Consider the following 23,555-nt stretch of genomic DNA (forward strand, 5'->3'; position numbering starts at 1 on the left):
GCTGTGGAAGAGAGACAGAGATTAATAACAGATATGATTCAATGCAGAGAGGTCTGTTAATACATAGTGAGTGAGAAAGGTGACTGGAAAGGAAAAACTCAATGCATCATGGGAATCCCCGGCAGCCTACGTCTATTGCAGCATAACTAAGGGAGGATTCAGGGTCACCTGGTCCAGCCCTAACTATATGCTTTAGCAAAAAGGAAAGTTTGAAGCCTAATCTTGAAAGTAGAGATAGTGTCTGTCTCCTGAATCCAAACTGGAAGCTGGTTCCACAGAAGAGGGGCCTGAAAACTGAAGGCTCTGCCTCCCATTCTACTTTTAAATACTCTAGAAACAACAAGTAGGCCTGCAGAGTGGGAGCGAAGTGCTCTAATAGGGTGATATGGTACTACAAGGTCATTAAGATAAGATGGGGCCTGATTATTTAAGACCTTGTATGTGAGGAGCAGGATTTTGAATTCTGGATTTAACAGGAAGCCAAAACAGGAGAAATCTGCTCTCTCTTTCTAGTCCCTGTCAGGACTCTTGCTGCAGCATTTTGGATTAGCTGAAGGCTTTTCAGGGAGTTTTTTGTACATCCTGATAATAATGAATTACAGTCGTCCAGCCTGGAAGTAATAAATGCAGGAACTAGTTTTTCAGCGTCACTCTGAGACAGGATATTTCTAATTTTAGAGATGTTAAGAACTTGTACTCTCAGATGTGATGAGAGGTAAGCCGGGGAGACTTCAGTCTCCGTCTGTCCCACCTCTCCTGACAGAACTAAAATGCTTCCAAAACTAACGAATCACCTCCGTGTGTATACATTAAAGTTAGCAGAGTTTTCTATTTATATGCAGGAGTGAAGATCAAGAAAACTCTGAGGAACCAGACCGTGACGGAGACCCAGGAAGCAGTGTTCACACTGGAGCTCACACACCCCGACGTGAAAGGATCCCAGTGGATTAAGAACGGGGTGGAACTGCAAACCAGCGAAAAGTACGAGATCGTCTCCAGTGGCTTGGTCCAAACGCTGAAGGTCAAGGACTGCAACATACAGGACGAGTCTGTTTATTCCTTCAAACTTGGAAAACTTTCTGCCAATGCCAGACTCAACGTAGAGAGTAAGTGTCAGATTTTATCAGCATAACCAAGAATTGTGCACAACGTTGTCACGTATCATCATCGCCCTTGACTGCTTAAAAATTCGAGTGCTTTATCTGCTACTTTTTTTCCTGCAGAAATCAAAATCGTGAAGAAGATAAAAGATGCGACGTCTCTGTTGGACGGCACGGCCTCCTTTGAGATGAGCCTCTCACATGACGACATCCCTGTTCGGTGGATGTTTAAAGGTTTGGAGCTGAAGTCAAGTGAGAAGTGCAAGATTCTGTCTGAGAGGAAAGCACACAAACTGATCCTGAAGAATCTGGACAGCAGCGATGCAGGAGAGTACGTGGCTGTGATTGGACACTTGCAGTGCAGTGCCGTACTCACCGTGGAGGGTATGTAGCACTATAAGACAAACTGCATGTGAAGTCTTGCATTTAGATCACAAGCTGCTCTCTGACACATCCATCAGAGTATGAATGTTAGATCAAAAACACTTAAGCACAGATTGCAGGTCGAGTGAAAAGCAGTCCATCCACTTACTGAAGAATATAAATAATGTTCATGGTGTTTGAGATGAGAAGAATATTTGTGTAATCTTTTGTCTTGTGACCTGATTTTCTACATGCAGCTCTGAAGGTCACTAAACCCATGAAAAGTGTGGAGGTACCAGAGACTCAAGTGGCCACGTTCGAGTGTGAAGTCTCCCACTTCAATGTGCCGTCCACCTGGCTGAAGAACGGAGTGGAGATTGAGATGAGTGACAAGTTCAGGATCGTGGTTCAGGGAAAACTCCATCAGCTGAAGATCATGAACACCAGCAGGGACGACTCTGCAGAGTACACCTTCATTTGTGGCAACGACCAAGTGTCTGCAACACTTACCGTCAACCGTAAGAATTCTGACCTCACATAATGTGATATGAGAATACTGCATCAGAACGAGACTCAAAAGTAAAACTTTGAACCAGATTTCATGGTTCAAAATTATATAAACACCTAATTTAACATATTTTAAGCTTTAAAGTTTCAGAATTCTCGCTATATATTTGAGCTTTATTACTATTCTGTCCTCGGGGTGCTAGTTTGTCCTTAGATTGTGAACATCAGAGAAACTGGGTTGTATTTTCTTCATCTGAAGTACAGGAAATCATAAAACAAAAGTAGGGGTGCAACGATACACAAAATTCACGGTTCGGTTCGTTTCGATTCTTTGCTGTCACGGTTCGATATTTTTTCGATACAAAAAAAAAGTTCATGCCTTTTTAATTTGTCATTTGTTAAAATTATAAATATATATTTTAACTCAAAAGTACAGTTTTTAAATTTAATGTTGCTGAAACAACAAAGTAATAAAAAAAATAAATCTATCTGATGGAGAAATCACTCATCTTTGGAAAAGAGAGTTTATTACAGAGAAATGTCTCTTTCCAAAATAAAAGCTGTACTATACGCTTCTTCTGGGCTATATTCTCAGCAGCATATTAAACATACAGTGGGGCAAAAAAGTATTTAGTCAGCCACCGATTGTGCAAGTTCCCCCACTTAAAATGATGACAGAGGTCAGTAATTTGCACCAGAGGTACACTTCAACTGTGAGAGACAGAATGTGAAAAAAAAATCCATGAATTCACATGGTAGGATTTGTAAAGAATTTATTCGTAAATCAGGGTGGAAAATAAGTATTTGGTCAATAACAAAAATACAACTCAATACTTTGTAACATAACCTTTGTTGGCAATAACAGAGGTCAAACGTTTACTATAGGTCTTTACCAGGTTTGCACACACAGTAGCTGGTATTTTGGCCCATTCCTCCATGCAGATCTTCTCAAGAGCAGTGATGTTTTGGGGCTGTCGCCGAGCAACACGGACTTTCAACTCCCGCCACAGATTTTCTATGGGGTTGAGGTCTGGAGACTGGCTAGGCCACTCCAGGACTTTCAAATGCTTCTTACGGAGCCACTCCTTTGTTGCCCGGGCGGTGTGTTTTGGATCATTGTCATATTGGAAGACCCAGCCTCGTTTCATCTTCAAAGTTCTCACTGATGGAAGGAGGTTTTGGCTCAAAATCTCACGATACTTGGCCCCATTCATTCTGTCCTTAACACGGATCAGTCGTCCTGTCCCCTTGGCAGAAAAACAGCCCCATAGCATGATGTTTCCACCCCCATGCTTCACAGTGGGTATGGTGTTCTTGGGATGCAACTCAGTATTCTTCTTCCTCCAAACACGACGAGTTGAGTTTATACCAAAAAGTTCTACTTTGGTTTCATCTGACCACATGACATTCTCCCAATCCTCTGCTGTATCATCCATGTGCTCTCTGGCAAACTTCAGACGGGCCTGGACATGCACTGGCTTCAGCAGCGGAACACGTCTGGCACTGCGGGATTTGATTCCCTGCCGTTGTAGTGTGTTACTGATGGTGACCTTTGTTACTTTGGTCCCAGCTCTCTGCAGGTCATTCACCAGGTCCCCCCGTGTGGTTCTGGGATCTTTGCTCACCGTTCTCATGATCATTTTGACCCCACGGGATGAGATCTTGCGTGGAGCCCCAGATCGAGGGAGATTATCAGTGGTCTTGTATGTCTTCCATTTTCTGATGATTGCTCCCACAGTTGATTTTTTCACACCAAGCTGCTTGCCTATTGTAGATTCACTCTTCCCAGTCTGGTGCAGGTCTACAATTCTTTTCCTGGTGTCCTTCGAAAGCTCTTTGGTCTTGGCCATGGCGGAGTTTGGAGTCTGACTGGTTGAGGCTGTGGACAGGTGTCTTTTATACAGATGATGAGGTCAAACAGGTGCCATTCATACAGGTAACGAGTGGGGGACAGAAAAGCTTCTTACAGAAGACGTTACAGGTCTGTGAGAGCCAGGGATTTTCCTTGTTTGAGGTGACCAAATACTTATTTTCCACCCTGATTTACGAATAAATTCTTTACAAATCCTACCATGTGAATTCATGGATTTTTTTTTCACATTCTGTCTCTCACAGTTGAAGTGTACCTCTGGTGCAAATTACTGACCTCTGTCATCATTTTAAGTGGGGGAACTTGCACAATCGGTGGCTGACTAAATACTTTTTTGCCCCACTGTATCAGGTCCCCATAAGGAGAATCATGTGCTAACGGCTGTCTAAATGACTCGGCTAAAGTTTGTAGCATGCGTGCTTGTTGTTTTTGTCTGCTTCCACTTGTCTTTGCACGAGGATGATGTCGGAGTAAATGTGCAGTCATATTCGTTGTGTCCCCACTAGTGCTGTCAGCGTTAATCTGAAATGACGTTAACGCCACAACACGGCAAATCTCCGTTAATGAGCTACCGCGGATCGCCCCGTGCGTGGGGCTGGACGGCCAACACGTTAACGAGCTAACTGCGCTAACGAGCTAACTACGCTAACGAGCTAACTGCGCTAACACACTAGTTTCCACCCATGTAATTGAGCATTGCGTGGCACATCCAACATACTGTTTTACGTTAGTCCATGACGCACTTACCTTCAGGGTCATACGTCACATGAAAACCAAAATAGTTCCAAACGCCAGATCTGAATGAGGGTGGGGGAGGTTCAATTTGCCATGTTGCAACGAGCTTAGCTTCTGTCTCGCTAGCTTGCGCTGCGCTCAGTGAATCTGCGCTCGACTACTCCGCCTAGGCTGCACTGTCGAGCGCAGATCCACTGAGCGCTCAACACAGACAGCACCGTCAGAAGGAAAGTTGATAAAATAAATTAAAAATTTTGTATTGTTTGATACATATGCGTACCGAACCGAAAGCACTGTATCAAACGGTTCAATATCGACACGAGTATCGTTGCACCCCTAAACAAAAGTATCTGAATAACTGCATACAGTAATAGCTGAAATTCTTCAAAAGCAAACACAGTGAATGTGTCTTTTTGTATTTCCCTCAAATTTCGTCCTCCAGCGGTTCTGATCACCTCCATGCTGAAGGACCTGAATGCCCAAGAGAGAGACACTATCACCTTTGAGGTCACCGTCAACTATGAAGGCATCACGTACAAATGGCTGAAGAACGGCGTGGAAATTAAGTCGTCGGACAGGTGCCAGGTCCGCAGTCGGCAGCTTACGCACTCCCTCACCGTCCGAAACGTTCACTTTGGAGACGGAGGAGAGTACAAGTTTGTGGCCGGCTCTGCCGCCACCACTGCTAATCTCTTTGTGGAAGGTAACCTGGTGCTGAGCACGTTTACAGTCTGTTAGGTGAGAAATGCTACGAAACGTCTCTGAAAATGTTGTTCTTTCAGCTCGTGTGATTGAATTCACCAAGAAGATCAAGGACATAAAGATCACGGAGAAGAAGAAGGCGATTTTTGAGTGTGAGGTTTCTGAGCCAAACATCCAGGTGATGTGGATGAAGGACGGTCAGGAGATGGACATGTCTGAGGAAAGGTCTGTCAGTGCTCGTTAAAGTTTGGCCACGCTTAATCTGAAAATCACTATTCCCAACATCTCCTTATTTAAGCCAATGAAAGCTTTTAGAGGTTAATTGTTGGATATCTTCTGCCTTGTATCCAAAGGTATATTGTGACAGCAGAGAAGTATGTTCACCGCCTCGTGATCCAGACGGTTCGAATGTCTGATGCTGGGGAATATTCAGTGGTAGCTGGATCAAGCGTCTCCAAGGCCCGGCTCACTGTGGAGGGTCGCGACATTCGGATCTCGGAACCTCCTGAGCGGGAAATTACGGTGAAGTGGTTTTAAAGTTCATTTACTGATGTTTCAGAATAAAACTTCTGTCTTTCAGGTAATCACAGTTTGAGGATTAAAGGTGATTCGCTGTTTTTTAAGACATTTATTTAATTGCAATGAGTTTCATCAAGTTAACTTTTGCAACCAAAGCTGCTCTGTTTCACAACCACAGGAGTTACGCAGAGAAATTAGTGTCAGTTTGGTGCATCTATATGTTTTAGCTTGAAAGACACGGGCGAAGTTTACAGATACTGAACCTGAGATTAACATTTTTATTTCTCTTTTATTTCTTATTTAGAAATATGCCTTAAAAAATAACCACAACATGTTTTACTGCACTCACATTTTAAAAAGGAACTTAAATAGTAGGATTTTGGGTGCTTGGTGATTGTATTTACTGACATTTTCAACAGAAAATAGGGCCTTAACTCTATTATTGTAGGGTCTACCTTACAATATAAAGCACCTTGAGGCGACTGTTGTTGTGATTTGGCGCTATATAAATAAAACTGAATTGAATTGAACAGAGATAGAAATGTAAATAGTACACTATCCCCTCCTAGGTTCTGGAGAAACACCGTGCAACCTTTGAGTTTGAAGTGAATGAAGAAGATGTGGAGGGTCACTGGCTGAAGAATGGCGTGGAGATCCAGTTCTCGATGGAAGAGAGATTTAACTACGTGACCATCAGGAAGCTGCATCGCCTCACCATCTCAGAGACCTACAGGAGTGATGCTGGGGAGTACACCTTCATCGCTGGCAAAAATAGAAGCACCATGCAGCTTCGAATAAACAGTAAGTCCAGCGTGACATCACACAGAAAGAATGATGTACAGTGTGACTGAACACATAAAAACTGGTTGTTTCTTGTTTGTTTCTAAAAAAAGGCCGTTTATTTCAAACTTTCTCATCAGTGAAATAATTGTGCTTTGAAGGTCACATATACTCATCATTCTCACCATCTTGGCTTTATAATTATTTCTTTGAGCTGCTATTTTTAAGGGTAAAATGTCTGTTCAGCATATATCTTTAATGACTTAAATAAAATTATAACTGGGTGCATTTGAATTTTTTTTAGGACTTTTCTCTTATCACAGGGTTAAACGTATACGTACAAGCTCAAGTATATACAGCGCTCCCCCGCTATAACGCGGTTCACCTTTCGCGGGTTTTTTTTGGTGCAATTTAGTTTGGGGGTTTTTTGGGGGGTTTTTTACAGCGCATTGTCTCGTGCTGTGTCTCCTGTACAGTACAGAATGCGTTCAGCTAGCGATCGCTAGCAGCTAGCAATCGCTAGCAGAGATTAATTGACAATGCGCTAGCAGCTAGCGATCGCTAGCAGCTAGCGATTGCTACTGGACTTTCTACAAGGCCTGAACTTTGAGAATATTTAAATAAGAGAGAAAAGTGTATTAAGTGTGTAGTGAGGAGTTTGACAGCTTTAAAACATCTATGTTAATTGTAAAAAATAAAGTTGGCTACTTTGCAGATTTTGCCTATCGCAGGTTAGAACGTAACTCACGCGATAAACGAGGGACCGCTGTACATGAAGTGCAGCTGAAGGTTCTAGCAGGCCTAAATGCAGACACAGAAGGATGGACACAAGGAAGCAATTTATATTACATTACAAAAGGTCCAGGAAACAAAACATGAAGCACAAAAGGGAAAATTAAATCCACCCACAGAGAACAGCAATCAGGAAAGTGGAGACACAGCTGAAAATAAATGGATGATGAGAAAACTAAAAGCAAGGCACAGAGGACAATGAATCCAAATAACACAGGAAGTGAAATATGGTAACCAAATACATAGACACACATGAAATTAACACAGGGGAAGTGACATGAGAGGATGGAGCAAGAAGCTTTGAACAAGGAGTAAACTAACACAAACGGAAACAGAACAAATTATAGTTTTCATATATATCCATATATTCCAGTTAAACTTTACCTCTTAAATATTCTGCCTCGTTCAGTCCCCGAGCCTCCTCAGATCCTTCGCCACATGGAGCCCCAGTCAGTGGAGGCTGGAAAACCAGCTCGCTTCTCAGTCCAGGTGAGCGGTGTTCCCCAGCCTCAGGTCTTCTGGTACAAAAACTCCCAGGCTCTCTCCGCTGGCTTCAAGTGCAAGTTCCTGCACGATGGCAACGAGCACACACTGCTGCTCATCGAGGTCTTTCCTGAAGATGCTGCTGTCTACACCTGTGAGGCCAAGAACGAGTATGGCACTGCCACAAGCACTGCAACACTCAACGTTGAAGGTGAGACATGGATGTAACACACACACAATAAACACAAAAGAAACATGCAGAAATACGTGGGACACACACAGATTGTTGGTTTCTGCTGAAATTGGCATTTTTTCCTGAGTAGAGTGCATGCTCTCGCCATTAGCCCAACATCAGAGTTTTCATGGACACAACTCTCCACCAGAAATAGATCAGATCGTATCAGAAGGTGGAAATGACTTCTGCATATTTTGCAAATGATGTAGGGCAGCTGAACAACAAGCACTAAAATAAGAAAAGCAAAAAGTTTTCCTAAAGTTTTGCAAAAGATAAAGAAGAAGACTCTTTGTATAAGAGCGTTCTTACCTGACAGCACGTGGAGTTTTTGCACCGCTAACCAACCAACTAACTAGAAAGTGCAAGCCTGCAGGGGAGCCTCCACACTGCTCCCCCTGGTGGATACACATGCTTTTACCACCGATTGCTCATTAAGGGCGTTACTACTCATAGTTGTGTCGTCCACGTCGCAGGCGGCAATATAACAACCGTCAAGGAGACCGGTCAAGGATTGGCCGAGGACCCACCGTGGCCCCATCAGGGTCCAGGCAGACATTGTAAGTGGCTGTATCTGTACTGATTCAGGTTCTTGTGTTGCAGTTTCAGAGGTGGTTTCTCCAGACTCCCCCGCTACTGTTGCTCCCCCTGTCATCATCTCACCCATTGCCAGCACTCCAGCCTGCGAGGGCGCACCAGCTTGCTTCCAGTGCAAAGTCCGTGGAGATGGTAAAAAATGCAATTTCTTATTGAGTGATGCTGTGATTTTATACTGAAACAAAGTGACAGTATTGCTCAGTTTCTGGTAGTTACGCTGCACAGAATTTTAAGTTGAAAATTTCTTCAAACCTGTAGCCACTTCCTGTGAAAGGAAGTTTCAGTAGTAGTAGTGTGTCCTTTGGTCTTCTCTTGAAGCCATTGGGACTGAAACTTGATTATGGCACGCGACTAATTAACCACCTTCAGACTAATTTACTCTTGCTGTCGACCCACAGTGCAAATTTACTGCAGTATATTTACACAAGCTGTGCTTTTTCCTTTGTCAACCATCAAGATGTGAAGATAAGCTGGTTCCACAAGAAAAAGGAAATCAAACAGTCCGAATTCTTCAGGATATCTCAGTTTGATGACAGCTGTCAGCTGGAGATCTCCAGGGTTTATCCAGAGGACGAGGGCGAGTATACCTGCATGGCCACAAACAATGGAGGGACGGTATCCTGCTCTGCAACTCTTACATTCGACGGTGAGTTTATTACTAAAAAGAAAGGCTGCTTTTCTTACTCTGAGACAATTGAAGGGTCAATAACAGAAGCTCACAGCAGTGCTGGTTTCAGATCAACACACTCTCACTGAAGCTGTAGATTATGATTTGGTGTTGTGTTGTCTGGCGATAACAAATCCTGCACACTCAGTTTTCAGAACTCGTTCTTTGAGGTTAGGATTAAGTTATACGTTAAAGTGAATCTCAACAGCAACAACAGTGGGCGAAGAAAAAAAATCTGCCTGTGTAATGATGGCATCCATCCATCGGCTGGAGCCCATCCCAGCTGTCTAAGGGCGACTGGAAGGGTACAGCCAGGACAGATCGCGAGTCTGTTGCAGGGCTACCACATAGAGACAGACACTCACGCACTCACATTCACACCTTTAGAGGTTTTCACAATTTAGAGTCACCAATTAACCTATCACTACTAATTGCATCTCTTTGGACTGTGGGAGGAAGCTGGAGTACCTGGAGAGAACCCATCGTACTGCCTATGATGAGAAAAATGAGAAAAATGTGGGCTTTTGTGTTGGAAGTGTTTATTAACCATGTAGAATTAACTTTGTAAAATTACTCCCATTGCAATGGGTTTTATAGTTATATAGGGATGCAATGAAAGGTGACCAAATAAAGGAGAAAAGAAGAATAACTGGAGAAAGAGTTCCCTGTCGTTTATGACAAAGTGTGGCTCAGGAAACAATCTTTCATAAAAATACAAACAAGTAAATATCATTGTGCTTACTTTTTTCACCTGAGTTCTGTGTCAAAGTTTTTAACCACGCTTTCTTTAATGAAATATGACCTCATGATCCCCAGTCAGTTTCAGTTTAGTGATTTGGCGACGCTTAGCCATGATAGTGAAGGATCATTTGCTCTGGTCCAAATACTTTTGGTTGTTTTGAGTATTTTTGGAGTTAGTTAGTTTAGTTTGTAGTTTCTGTTATGCTGTGAAAGGACAGAAGATATTCCCTTATTCCCAGCTCCTGGCAGATCACACAAATGGTGCTTACTGGGATGTAAATAGAACAAAGTACACTGAGCCAATGAACATGCTTTATTTCAGGGCAAAAGCAAACGTGGGACAGATCTGCCACCACCAACATCACTCGCCTAAAGATACCTTCAATTTGCCAAAAGCCAATTTCATCCAACCAATCACAAGCTGTACAGTGCCACATGGGGGGAGGCCCACTTTTATGCGTGTGTAGCTAGCATGCCAAAATCAGAAATAAGCTGGTTCCACAACCAACACTCGGTTTGGCCTAACAAGAATGAAAACACTGCCACTCTCATCGTAGTGGCACCATGCAGGCCAGTACTCCTGTAAGACTGCTAATACTGCTGAACAGGCCACGTGCTCAGCCACACTCACCATAAACGAAGAAGGTAACCCGTCCTAATCAGCTCCAGACAAAACTGGAGAGGATGTCCTGAACCGATGTGCAACGTCACTGTCACATTAGCTACTAGTGGGTTTGATTCGCTTTGAAATTATTTTTCAATCAGAAAAATTTAACAAAAAAGCCTCAAAACAGGAACTGACAGAAGTTAGTAACCTTACATTTATTTTAGTGTGTTTGAGCGCACTGCAGTATTAAAACCAGCAAAGAAAAAAGACGAAAAACTAATTAAATGAGTCAGTATGTCTGTATTGTTAAAAATAAACAAAAATTCCATTAAATAAAACATGCAAAACTCAAACATGTTTTTATTAAAACGATAAAATTGTGAATAACTATATTTAAAGAAGAGTAAACTGATTAATTAATATTTACAAATTCATTATATTCAAATAATCATGGGTAACAGATATTATTAACACATTTACATACATATTAGCCGCCTAGCTTAATTGTTTCTGATGATTAAGGGCCGTGCAATGCACTTTGGACGTTTTTTGCTCACTACTGACTTCAAGGCTTCAAATATATTTTCTCCCCCTGGTGGTAATGCAACTTCTACATGCAGTAATGCAGGATCTGCATGTGTGTCCGTTTCACGTTTTGGAGAGGCAAAGCAGCATTATTTAGGTAGAATGTGCACACAAATGCAGAAGAGGCTACAGTCCCTGGCACCAATATACCATTACAATAACGTCCATGACCCAGGATAACAACTGTTGAATGGACCTAGGCTTCCCTCTATTAGAAAACACTCACCCAGCCACAGAGAGGACACCCAATGCTGAAGGTCCTGCACCCACAGAGATTAGAGGCCATCAGCCCTGTAAAGAATGATGCCAGGTTTCGCTTGCAAAATAGAGCAAGGCGCTGGCAACTGCTTTTTCAACACAACCTTGTGACAGAAAAACCTTTTTTTGTCATGTTTCGGCTGTGTACAGGCAGGAGAAGGACCCAAACGCAAAACTCACGACAACGAAATTTAACTCAAAAAGCTGCTTTATTGCAGAATGGCATGGAAAACTAAACTGGGGCATGGACAAACTGACACGCAAGGAAACACAGCCATAACGGAGACTACAACACTGACAAAGAGAAACACAGGGCTTAAATACACAGAGGGATAACGAGGGAATGAGACACAGAAGGAGAGCACAGCTGGGAGTAATCAGGCTGGACGAGACAAGGGAAGCAAAACCAGAAACACTCACATGAGACATGGACCTTCAAAATAAAACAGGAAACACACTGACTGAACTCTAAACATGCAAACTTAACAGCAACTGAGAAAACAGAACATAGGGACCAGAAACATGGTACAAAAAGGTCACAGTAGACACAACATTGAACACAGGGAAGCCATATTACAAAGCCAACAAACTAAACCTATGATAACCATAACTGAAATCTAGGGAAACAAGAAACAGTACAACGAAGGACTCAAACCATAATCCATAATATAAAAACACGAGATCTCTTCAAAATAAAATAGGAAACATAATGAGACGCAGATATGAAACACATGAAGAGCAGAGGAGACTTCACAGGGGTTGGAAGACACAAGGGGAATCTAATAACAAAGAACTAGAAAAACTCATGAGCTTAATCATATAAACATCCGAATAAACTAAACTCAAAACACTGGGTCATAAAACCCAGGATTGTGACATTTTTTTATATTCTGAGTGGGCTGGCACATTCTTAGTCCAGCTGATGGACCTGACTTCAGCCAGACAGGCTGTATAACAGTACCTGGGTGTTTACCTCCTCTTCCTCCATATAGAAAATTATCCAAACACTCTGAGACCCGCTCAGAATAAGGATATGGAAGCAATACTTTCTGTAGGGAAAGACATTAAGAGGGGTAGAAAACTGTCAGTACACATGTAAATGTACATTATATGTGAAAGAAATGTGTGTCTACATCTGCCCATGTTGGGATCAGTGTGTTGATGAAAAGGGAATAAATGTCATGGTTTTCTTCACAGTGACTCACGTGAGAGAGCAGGCTGAAACCAAGACTGAGCTGGAAGTCAAAGGTAAGGTCATAAAGATAACTTTTTAACATATTAGAGCGAGCATTACTCCATCATGGGTGGAGTGGAAAAACCACAGCTGGAGCAGATTTCTCTCAACTGAATTTTGATTTGAAAGTAGTCTGTCACTGGATAACTCCAAGCTGTGGCTCACTGAAGCAGATAAAATGTTTGTGAGAGCAAAGTGATAACCGCTACATGAGTGGATGCTTTGTGTTGGATCGTACTTGTCATGCGTCTATGCTTTGATCATTTCTATATTTCAGGATGAACTTTGACCTTCCACAGTTGCATGACACCTTTATATATATGTATGTATATATATATATACATATATACGTACATATATACGTATATATATATATATATATATATATATATATAGATATACGTATATATATAGATATACGTATACGTATATCTATATATATAGATATACATGTATATCTATATATATATATATATATATATATATATATATATATATACATATACATATATATACACATATACATACACATATACATATACATATATATACATATACATATACATACATATACATATACATATATATATATATATATATATATATATATATGTTGGTAGGAAACTCTTTCTAAATTATCTTTCATATTGCATCTGGTCTTACTTTGATAATATTTTGTGGTTTCCTTCAGGTGAGAATTTGTTGAACTTGAGCAGTTTGCATTCAAAAGTTTATTTATCTTTGGCATGAAAGTTCATCTGATTTTCTTCCCAGAAAAACGCGGGTCTGTATTTTTTTAAAGACATGGAGGATTGCCGAATCTGGAACTGATACCTTCCTCCTGCAAAATATTTCTTAGCCTGGCTTGCAGATAGTGGAATGTGATTCCTGTGGTTTGCTTTCTAAATAACCCCAGTAAACCTATATTAGTTCGAATAAACGCCGTCTCACCAAATTCTGCTGCTTCATTGGTTAATTTTGGAATATAATATTTGTTTTTAGAGAGTTCTGCATCTCATACGTGTGCATCTTTCATTCCCTGTTTAAGTTTAAGGATTAGAAAGGGCGTTTATTCTTCTGTCTGCAAGTCAGGTAAGAAATATTCTAGCATAAAACAAGTTTCAAGAACTAAAACACGCAAACGGTAGCAGTCCATCTTGAAAATATGCTTCTTTAATCACAACAAAATAATATATGTTTTGAAGAAATTTCCACAGACGAAGGATCAAAACTTCCTGCAGGTTTCTAATAAAAAGAATCAAGTCTTGCGTTTATTCGAACAAATATGGTGAGTGAATTTTCTTATGGCATTGTGAGTCCTTGCATGCATTTAATATTTCCATTAATGATTCATTCAAGTCCTTTTTTCAGTTTTTACCCCTGGAAGCTGTGTTGGTCTGACAGTTGTCCATTTCTGTTTGCAGAGCTGTTCTGTCCTCAAAGAAAAGAAGAAACTGTGCATTGCAGCACAGAACTCACTGCCACTTGGCAGCTTAGAGGAGCCTTCTCCGACACTGAGGATTTCATAGATCATGGCCTGGTGTCAGCCAATCGTTGCTCCAGCAGGACTTCATCCATCAGCTCATGGACAGAAAACATTAAACCATCTTTCACAAAGAAACTTAAGTTTCAGTCCGTCTTAGAAGGGGAGGCAGCAGAGTTCAAATGTAAACTGATTGCCTGCCCTCCTCCTACGATCCTCTGGTTTCATAATAACAGATCTATACCGAAAGAGCATAGACGCAGGATCTACACTGACAGCAAAATGCATGCTCACACTACCAGTCTAGTTATTCATGGTGTCAAAGAAAAGGACTCGGGCAGTTATAAGATAATGGCAATAAACACAGAGGGTTCTGCAGAATCCACAGCATCACTTCTGGTGTCACTGAGGGAAGAGCAGTCTGCTAACTATCTTGGCTTTATTAGACGCACTGCTAAAGCTCACGAGAGCATCGATACCATGGCAGAGCAGAGGAAAGAGAGGAAGTTTAGGGTTGACCTCAGATATGTCGGGTCTCCTTTTGACAAAATGTCCAAGGTCCATCAGGGTAGATCTCGATCTAAGAGTGCTCTTGTGCGTACTGTGTACTTCATGCCTGGTTCCCATTCAGAAGACAAGGAGCCAGAAAAGGAGTCTAAGCGGTTAGAAACTGCCTCTGAGCGTGCCCTGTCTCCTACCCCGATGTTTGACAGATCTGAGCGCTTCAACGACAGATTCAGTGACATCTACTGTGACCGACGCACCGGCACCAGGTTCAGTGATAAGTTCAGTGACAGGTGCAGTGACAGATACAGTGAGAGGTTCAGTGACACTGAGAGTCTCCACAATGAGGTAAGAACAAAACTTACTACACTCCAAAAAGCTGTCAAACAGAAAAAGAGGCTTTCTATTTCCACCATGTCTTCCTCTGAGTTTGAGTTAGAATCTGTCGCCAGCGAGTCAAGTTATGCAGATTATGTTGAGAGACTTAGGGTCAAGCCTGCTTCTCTGCCTGATGTTCAGCACTTCAATCGACCCTTTGATTTGGGCGAGACGTATAGGGAGTTTCAAGGTAAAACCTCTAGCAGGGATCCCACCGAGCCTTGTGTTAGACATTCATTCGAGCCTCAGTCGAGAACCAGGGCCATCCAATTAATGAGAGGTGAGCTGGTCAGTACAAGTGTGTCGGAAACAGAAAAGACATCAGACAACAAACATTCAGAGAATCTAGAGGATAAAAAAGTTCAGGGTTTTGTTGAAATACAAGCAGATGTGGTTGATGACCATAAGGTGCAGGTTACAAATGTGGGGATGACAGCATGTAACCTTGAAGGACCGCTCGGTGAGAAAGCGGTTTACCCAGAAACTACAATGTACACTGAAAGTGGGGAACCTGTTCAAAGTCTGCCTTCTCAAGAAGCATTACTCATACAGTCAATGCCAAAGTCAGTCACATCTACCAGAGAGAGGTTTCTTAGAGAAGACACAGCAGCAACAGAAATAGCTGATAAAGAAGCATTCGCTAGGGAGGATTTGAGGGCTCATTACGAGAAGAGCCTGGAAGCTGAACGAATAGCTTGTGAGGAGAAACTCCTCGCCCTGAGGATCAGGAAATGGCAGCAAGGGAGTAGGATGTCAGAAGAGGAGACATATGATCCTGAAACTGATCTGCCCATTGTCCCTGAGGCAAAGTCCACAGAGCCCACAGGGCACATTTACAACCAGCAGGAGAAAAGAGCAGCTGTGGAAACTGAGGCCTCTTTTCATGAATCACTCAAAAAAGAAGCATGGGAAGATAATCCTGAAGGAACGGCTCAATCAACACCCACATCTACAATAAAGATGAGAAGCAGAGAAGTGGAAAGGTCTGCCTCTGTGGGTACAAAAGCTTCCACAGTGACAATTGGGCTAGAAGAAGACACAGCACTACAGACGCTGATGCAAAAGTCCCAAAAGTCACCAAGAACAAAACCAAGGCCAGAGGACAGATTCAGAATTTCAGAGAGATGTATTAGTGAGAAACAAACACCAGACAGCAAAGGGGAAAATCAGGTTGAGCCATGTGATCAGTTTTTTAGAGCTCCGTATGAGAAGAAGCTGGAAACTGGAGGAACTGAATGCGAAGAGAAACGCCTTCCCTTAGGGATCAGGCAGGAAGGCATGAGGATATCAGAAGAGGAGACATTTAACTCAGAAACCGATCTGCCTATTCCAGCAGGCACACAGCACAAGGAGAGTGAGGAGCACATTCACACCCCGCAAGAAGTAATGGAGAAAAAGATAGCTCCTGTGCCAATGCCTACGGCACCTAAAGTCAAAGGTGTAGCAGAGCAGCTTGAAACATCTGCCCAGTTGGTCAAAGGACAAATGAAAACAAACGTAGAAGAAGTGGAACATGAGAAACAGAAATCGCAGAGATTTAAAGCTAAAGCAGCAGAAGCTGAATATGAGTCTAGATCTGAAACAAAAGCTAGAGCAGAGAAGATGCTGTTTGAGAAGACGGGAGCAGAAAAGGAGCTCCAGCTGTCGAGGGAGAACATCTCAGACCTGAAGAGTGAGAGTGAGAAGTTTATTAGTGAAGAGGAGGCTTTGACTCAGCGAATAAGAAAGTGGCAACAGGACGTTTTAATGGAGCAAGAGCAGACTGCAGAACTTCAAGGTTACTCATCTTTCCAGGCAGGGAAGACCACTGAGGCAGGAACAAATCTCGCAGAGGCCTCTGCTCTAGAATCGGCAAACACAGTCAGAGAGAAATGTGTTTCTAGTGAGTCTGCTCCTGCTGGTTTCCAAGGTCAGGAGGGTGAAACTCTGCAGTGGCCTCTGGCTGGTGAACTGCCAACAGAGGGCCGTGTGACAAGGCTGCAGAGGGACAGCGAGTACTTTGTAAGTGAGGAAGAAGCACTGGCTCAGCGCATATTAAAATGGCAACAGGATGCAGTTGAACAAGAGGATACAGCTGAGCTTGAGTCTGAGTGGCCCCAACTGCCCCTGACTTATTGTGAGCCCCATCATAGTGGCATGTCTCATGAACCCCCACCTCCACATTTATCTTCAACAGAAAAACCGTCAGTTTTTCAGCCCATTGCAAAGCGTGACCTGCCGCCTCCTTTTGAGGCTTCTATGGCCAGGCACCCCGCTGCAGATGCTAGTTTGCTGCACCATGTGGGTGCACCTGATGCCCCTGTGAGATATCAAAAGGACTCTCAGGCTTCATCAGTTCAGAAATACTCTCCAACCCAGCTCACTGGGCGTCCTTATGAGGAATATGAACTTACCTCTGCCTCTTATGAAAGCCATCGTGAGCCTTCCCCAGTCAGGAGAAGCTCCCCATCCCTTGGTCGACAGGATGATTCAGAAAGAGAGGGAGTGGTGAGGTTTAGAAGGGACCAGCATGCTATGCATGTTGATAAATCCAGCAGGCAACACTTCCAGTCAGAGGTAAGAGAAGAGAGAGATATGGAAAAGGAGATGGGAACTGCAAGAGAAAACACTGAATGGAAACAACAGAGGGATGAAAGAAGTGGAGATTTGAGAAATCTGAGATCTACACAGGGTAAGGACACGACTACTAAAATAGGTGCTGTAAAGAAGGAAGAGAGAAGAGTTGAAAATGTGGAGTTAAACATAAAAGATCTTGGAAGTCTTGGAGGCTCACATCCAGTATTTGTTAAAGAGATATCTTCACTTAAAGTAAAAGTTGGCGAGATGTCCGAGTTTATCTGCCACTTCCAAGGTGATCCTCCACCTACTGTGAACTGGCTCAAAGACGGCCATCCACTGGACCACAATCCTGACTATGACATCATACAGAAATCGAACAACTCAAAGCTCACCATATTCTATCCAACAACAGATCACGAGGGCACATATGACTGCATCATAACCAATAAACATGGCAAATCCATCTGCAGTGCTACTCTTGAAATCTCTAACAAAAAGGCGCCAAAAGTGTCAGGAGTCACACCGGATGTGGTAAAAATACAAGCACCAATGAAGGAGGAGAATCAGGAGCGTCTGATTGAGGAGCAGTTTCAGACCTACACGGATTCAGGAAAGGTAACGTTAAAGGTGCCTCGGATGGAGATCATTAAACGCCGCAGCTCAGACGAATCTTTTAGCACCTCGCCCGTGGAAATTCGAATTACAGCTGCCACCCCCATCCCTGAGATGGCTGAGGAAATTCCTGTGGACAAACCTCAGGTTCTTACAGAGGGAATGCCATCTGGACCGAGTAGTGAAGCAGCATCCCAGACTGTCAGACACAAATTTACTTTCTCATTTGATGTGGTTGGTGAAGCTCCCTGTGTGGTCACTGAATTAGAGAATATAACCTGTTCTGAGGGCGAAACAGCCGTCTTGAAGTGTGTTATAACTGGTGAACCTGCTCCAGACGTCACATGGTATCATGACCACATTTGCCTTGAAGCCACTGTTGGAAAATATAGCACTGAGATACATGATAAAATGTACATGCTGTATATCAGCAATTTTACATACCCCGATGCTGGACTGTACAGATGTGTTGCTAGAAATAAGCTGGGAGAGGTAACCAGTATCTCTGAAGTCTCCTATCAAGTTGAAAAACCTAAGAAGTTTTCAGGTGTTGATTTCACCCCATCGCAGACAGAGAGGAAGTCTCCTTATGGCTTAACTGAGGATTTCAAGAAACCTGACATCTTCCAAAAAGCTCAGGATAGTGATGTGCTGCCAAAAGTTAAACCTCCGAGTTCACAAGCTCCAACAGACACGCCTGTCAAAACTACTATATCCAGACCCAGCCTCTCTAGAGAGCCTCAGGTTATATCCGGCTGTGGTCTGCAAGGTTCTGCTGCTGTGATTAAAGTTTCTCAGATTAAACAGACTTTCGAATCAACATCACCAATTAGATTAACGGAAAATCTTTCTCTGGAAGAGGAAAGCAAGAAAACGCTGTTCCCAGAGGAGTTTATACCGTCTGTTACCATGCCTCTTAACCAGCAGGAAGAGGTAATGCCACATAAACCTGATACTATGCAAACAGAGAGTGTTCAGCGTGCTTCACCTACAACCAGAAGTGAAAGTTCTTACAAAGCCTCTCATGCTCCAGTAGAAACCAACAAGCCCGTCTCTTTTGAAACCTCCCAGGTCACTGATGTCAGTAAGGAAGTTATTTCAGGAGTAAGTTGTGGTGCAGTTAAACAGTTCATTGAGGAAATGCGGGAGTCTCCAGAGGTGGTGAGACCAGGGTCACAGGAACTTGGCCTACTCCCTCAACACACTGAGGCGGGTGAAGTGGAGAGATTTAGATGGGAAACATTTGACAAAACTGGCAGCCACATTGCTTTCGAGTCTGAGAAAGTACCTGCAGGAAGCTGCCTTCCCACACTTTCTTCTCAACCTGAAGGAACTGTTAAGCCCAAACAAATTTCTAAATCTCTAAAACCAGCAAGCCAAAGTGCAGTTCCAAGGGTTTGCTCTGTAGAAAGTGGTACGGCAAATTATTCTGACCATGCTAGTGTTGGGGGGGTTTTAGAAGAAGTAGAAAAACATGTGAAGCGTGATGTGAAAGGATCAGAAGAGGAATTTGATTTAATGTTAGAGCATGTGCATAAGGAGGGTGAACTTTCTGGCGATAAGCTTATTTCCATACAGGAGCCCACTAAGGACAAAGCTCATAATGAGGCGCTGATTTTGTTCCCAGAAGTATCTATGGACAGCGGTGTTTTTGGTAGCATGCTAGAATCCCAGGAAGTATCAGAGAACACAGTGGTTGATGATCTAATTGAGTCTCCTACACAAATTAAGGGTGAAGATGAGAAAATTGAGGTTCGCTTGAAGTCAGAACCTGAAACGTTTATTGTCAAGCCTAAAGTACTCGCAACAGCGAACCCACATGGTCGGTCTACAGCTGCTGCTGACCGTGGAAAGGAAGGAGATTCAGCAGATCAAGCTGGGGGAGCAGCAGCAGCTGGCTCCATAGAGGAAGAGGAGGTCACTTTTGGTGCAGTGTACAACTACTATAGTCCTCCTCCAGACTGGGGGAGGCCGCTGTCCCCTGAGTCTGAGATGTCCATAGAGATTGGCAGCACTGCGAGTGAAGACATAGTTGAGGTAGCTGAGAGGTTCTACACCCCGGGCTCCTCTACTGAAGTCTCACAACCAATTGCACAGTCCTTTCACGCTCCGAAGTCTCCCGTGTTCTTTCATACTCCAAGTTCTGATGAATCTGGTGGGTTTAAGACCCCTCAGGAATATCCATTCTCCCCTGTAGAGTACAAAAGACCATCAACAGAAGACTCAAGTGAGAGGTTCTTCTCACCTGTTCAATTCCTAACCTCTCCTACTGACGAGGGCATCGAAAAAACTCTATCTGGAATGAATGTGGGAGAAAATCAAATCCTCAGCCAGGCCAGAGGGTCTTTGGGGTTGTCAACCCTGCAGGAGAAGGTGCAGGGGATCCCTCCGGCCTTCCTAAAACCTCTCATGAAGAAAAACGTGTTTGAGAATGACACATTAACATTTTATGCTGAGGTGTTTGGCCTACCTTCGCCCGAGGTGAATTGGTTCCGCAACAAAACCCAGCTGGTAGCGGATGACAGGGTTACTATAGAGCGGGATGGTGACAGCATCTCACTAACAATTCAAAATGTCACTAGAGCCGATCAGGGGGAGTATATCTGCGAAGCTGTGAATTATGTTGGCGAAGCCAGAAGTGTTGCTGTAGTGATCGTTGTATCACAGGAAGTAAGGTTTACACCCGTCCCACCTGCTGTCTCCCATCAGCACGTCATGAAGTTCGATGTGGAGGAAGATGACTCTTCTCGTTCACCATCTCCTCAAGAGATTCTGCTGGAAGTAGAGCTGGATGAAAATGAAGTCAAAGAATTTGAGAAACAGGTGAAGATCATCACCATACCTGAATACACAGCTGACAATAAGAGCATGATCATATCTCTGAATGTGTTACCAAGTATTTATGAGGAGGGTGCTGTGGACTTTGTCACCCAGGAGCACGATGACTTGAAAATAGCATTTGAGGTCACCGAGATGCCCCCACGGTTCATCAATCCAATCTGTGACATGGAAAGCCCAGAAGGCACCACTGTAATGTTTGAGTGCTCACTTATGGGAATTCCATCTCCCATCGTATCCTGGTTCAAAGGTGATAGAAAAATTCCTCAAAATAACAAAAAATACTTGCACTTTTCTGATAGTGACAATCATTTCCTGAAGATTTGCAAAGTCACAACACAGGATAGTGGCGTGTATACCTGCAGGGCAATCAACATTGTCGGAGAGACTCTATGTAGGGCTTCCCTAGTGGTGTTAAGTGCCAAGGATTTCTCGGGAAAGGCCAGGGGCAGGGAGCTGACCGCCGTGTCCCTCGGCAGCGCCAAAGTCCAGCCCCAGAGGTTTGACTTGATGGTTGGCAACACATCATTTGATGGTGAACAGGTGTCAGAAATTGAGCTGGAGTTTGATTTTGAACAAGAAGCTGATGAGTCACAGCGGGCAGTCAGGTTGGTGGCCAACACTGACAATAAAACAAGTGAAGAGGGAGAGAAATATGTCAGCATTGACTTTGATGTATTTGCTGACACAGCAAAAGATGAAAAGATAGAATTTAAAGGTAAGTCCAGTGATATGTGTAGCTTCCAGTTTCAGGTGACCGAGACACCCCCGAAATGTATCATACCATTGACTGATGTAACGGCAGCAGTAGGGACACCTGCCATTCTCCAGTGTCTGGTTAATGGTAAGCCAAACCCCACTGCTGAATGGTACAAAGACGGAGACCGTATCACAGATAGCAGGTATATAATCCAGGTGAAAACTGCAGGCCACTTCAATCTGCTCATTACTAACGTGACCCAGAGTGATGCTGGTGAATACAAGTGCATAATCCAAAACACAGCTGGCTGCATTGAAACCGCAGCACTGCTGAAGGTGTTTTAGGGGGTTTTATTCATTTTTTTATTCATATTTTGTGTTGTATCTAAATTTTGCTTTCACAGTAGAATTAGATTTTGACTTGGGGAGGAAAAAGATGAATGAATGAAAAACAGAGTGTGAAGGAAAAGCTTATATTCAAAGAGACCGTCTGTGCAATTTCTCTATATATATTTATCTATATATATATATAGTACATGAGACGTAAGTTTTCAGTCATCAGTAAGATTTCTTTACAATATCTGATTATATACTACAGGCACATTAAACCCACAGGCTCTACAACTTAAAGCCAAGTGCTGCCTGTTAGCAATCTTCTAGAAGTTTGCAGATAAGACTGGATAGAGGTTGAATGAAGTAGAAACATTATTTTTATAGAGAGCTTTTATAGAGAGCATAAAAATGTCATATTTCTCTGAAAAGAGAATGTTTTCATACTAACTAGTTTCTTAAAATTTTCTTACTGGTTTAGGATTGTGGCTAACAATAATATGGTTACCTGTCGTACATGTAGGACAAAGCTAGCGCTCAAATAACTGAGTATGTATGTAGGAAATGTTTTTTTTAGTGTGTCAGTGACGGTAATGTGATACTTTGAGCCCATTCTCACTCCCGAGGCGTAACATGCCGACGTTTTGTCACGTCCTGGGGCGTTCCTGAGGAACGCAAAAGGAGACCTTCGGCGTTCTTATGGTACGCGGCGGGTTATGGCCGAAATCCAGTGCAATGACACTCCCGTGGTAATAGACGTTCCAGCCCTGTATTCCAGCCCTAAACCTAACCTTTTTCCTGAGGTTAACCATGACTTTAATGATGTTAAATAGCGTGTTTCTAAGCGTTTTGAAGAAAAAGAGCGAACATGTGTAGATTGAGTCCATATGGTTCTCATATTTCCTCATTTTTTCCGAGGTCGTCATTTAGGAACGTGGTGGGTAGCCGAAAACGTAATATGTTGACGATTTGTCACCTAACGTAAAATGTTACGCTTTGGGAGTGAGAACGTGTTGGATACTTTACACTTTTGTTCAAAGTGTGGCTTTATGTGTTTCTCTATTGTCCGGTAACTCTTTGAAAGCAACATTATTACCATAATTTATTTACAATTCAGTGACAAAGTGTTATATCCAAAATCTAAAAATGTTAGCAGCCTGTTTTTTTTGTTATTTTGGTGTTAAGAGAAATTTGCACTAATGGAGATGATAGCAACAACACTAATATTTGTATTAGGCAAATATCACAAATACAAAAACCTGTGTGTTTGCTCAAAGGCAGCACCTATGAATAACTAACAAATAAAACATCATCTTCTAAATATTACTGATATGCATCGGTGAGTTCGTCCCAGCCCTGACAACGCTAAAACAACACATT

The 23,555-nt window shown here is 42.8% G+C and overlaps 1 protein-coding gene across 1 annotated transcript in view; it reads left to right on the plus strand.

Moving 5' to 3' along the window:
• Nucleotides 1-23,555, plus strand: part of LOC102793719 (titin-like) — a 220,477-nt gene that overhangs the window by 33,131 nt on the left and 163,791 nt on the right. The window contains exons 30-40 of the mRNA XM_087852940.1: nt 843-1,106; nt 1,224-1,484; nt 1,721-1,981; nt 5,018-5,278; nt 5,358-5,502; nt 5,631-5,799; nt 6,366-6,597; nt 7,778-8,062; nt 8,687-8,812; nt 9,138-9,326; nt 12,736-12,786. Coding sequence (XP_087709066.1) covers nt 843-1,106; nt 1,224-1,484; nt 1,721-1,981; nt 5,018-5,278; nt 5,358-5,502; nt 5,631-5,799; nt 6,366-6,597; nt 7,778-8,062; nt 8,687-8,812; nt 9,138-9,326; nt 12,736-12,786 — 2,244 coding nt within the window. The remainder of the gene's footprint in view (nt 1-842; nt 1,107-1,223; nt 1,485-1,720; nt 1,982-5,017; nt 5,279-5,357; nt 5,503-5,630; nt 5,800-6,365; nt 6,598-7,777; nt 8,063-8,686; nt 8,813-9,137; nt 9,327-12,735; nt 12,787-23,555) is intronic.

Source organism: Neolamprologus brichardi, chromosome 16, assembly GCF_056152115.1.
Source record: "Neolamprologus brichardi isolate AB-2024 chromosome 16, ASM5615211v1, whole genome shotgun sequence".
Lineage (NCBI taxonomy): Eukaryota > Metazoa > Chordata > Actinopteri > Cichliformes > Cichlidae > Neolamprologus > Neolamprologus brichardi.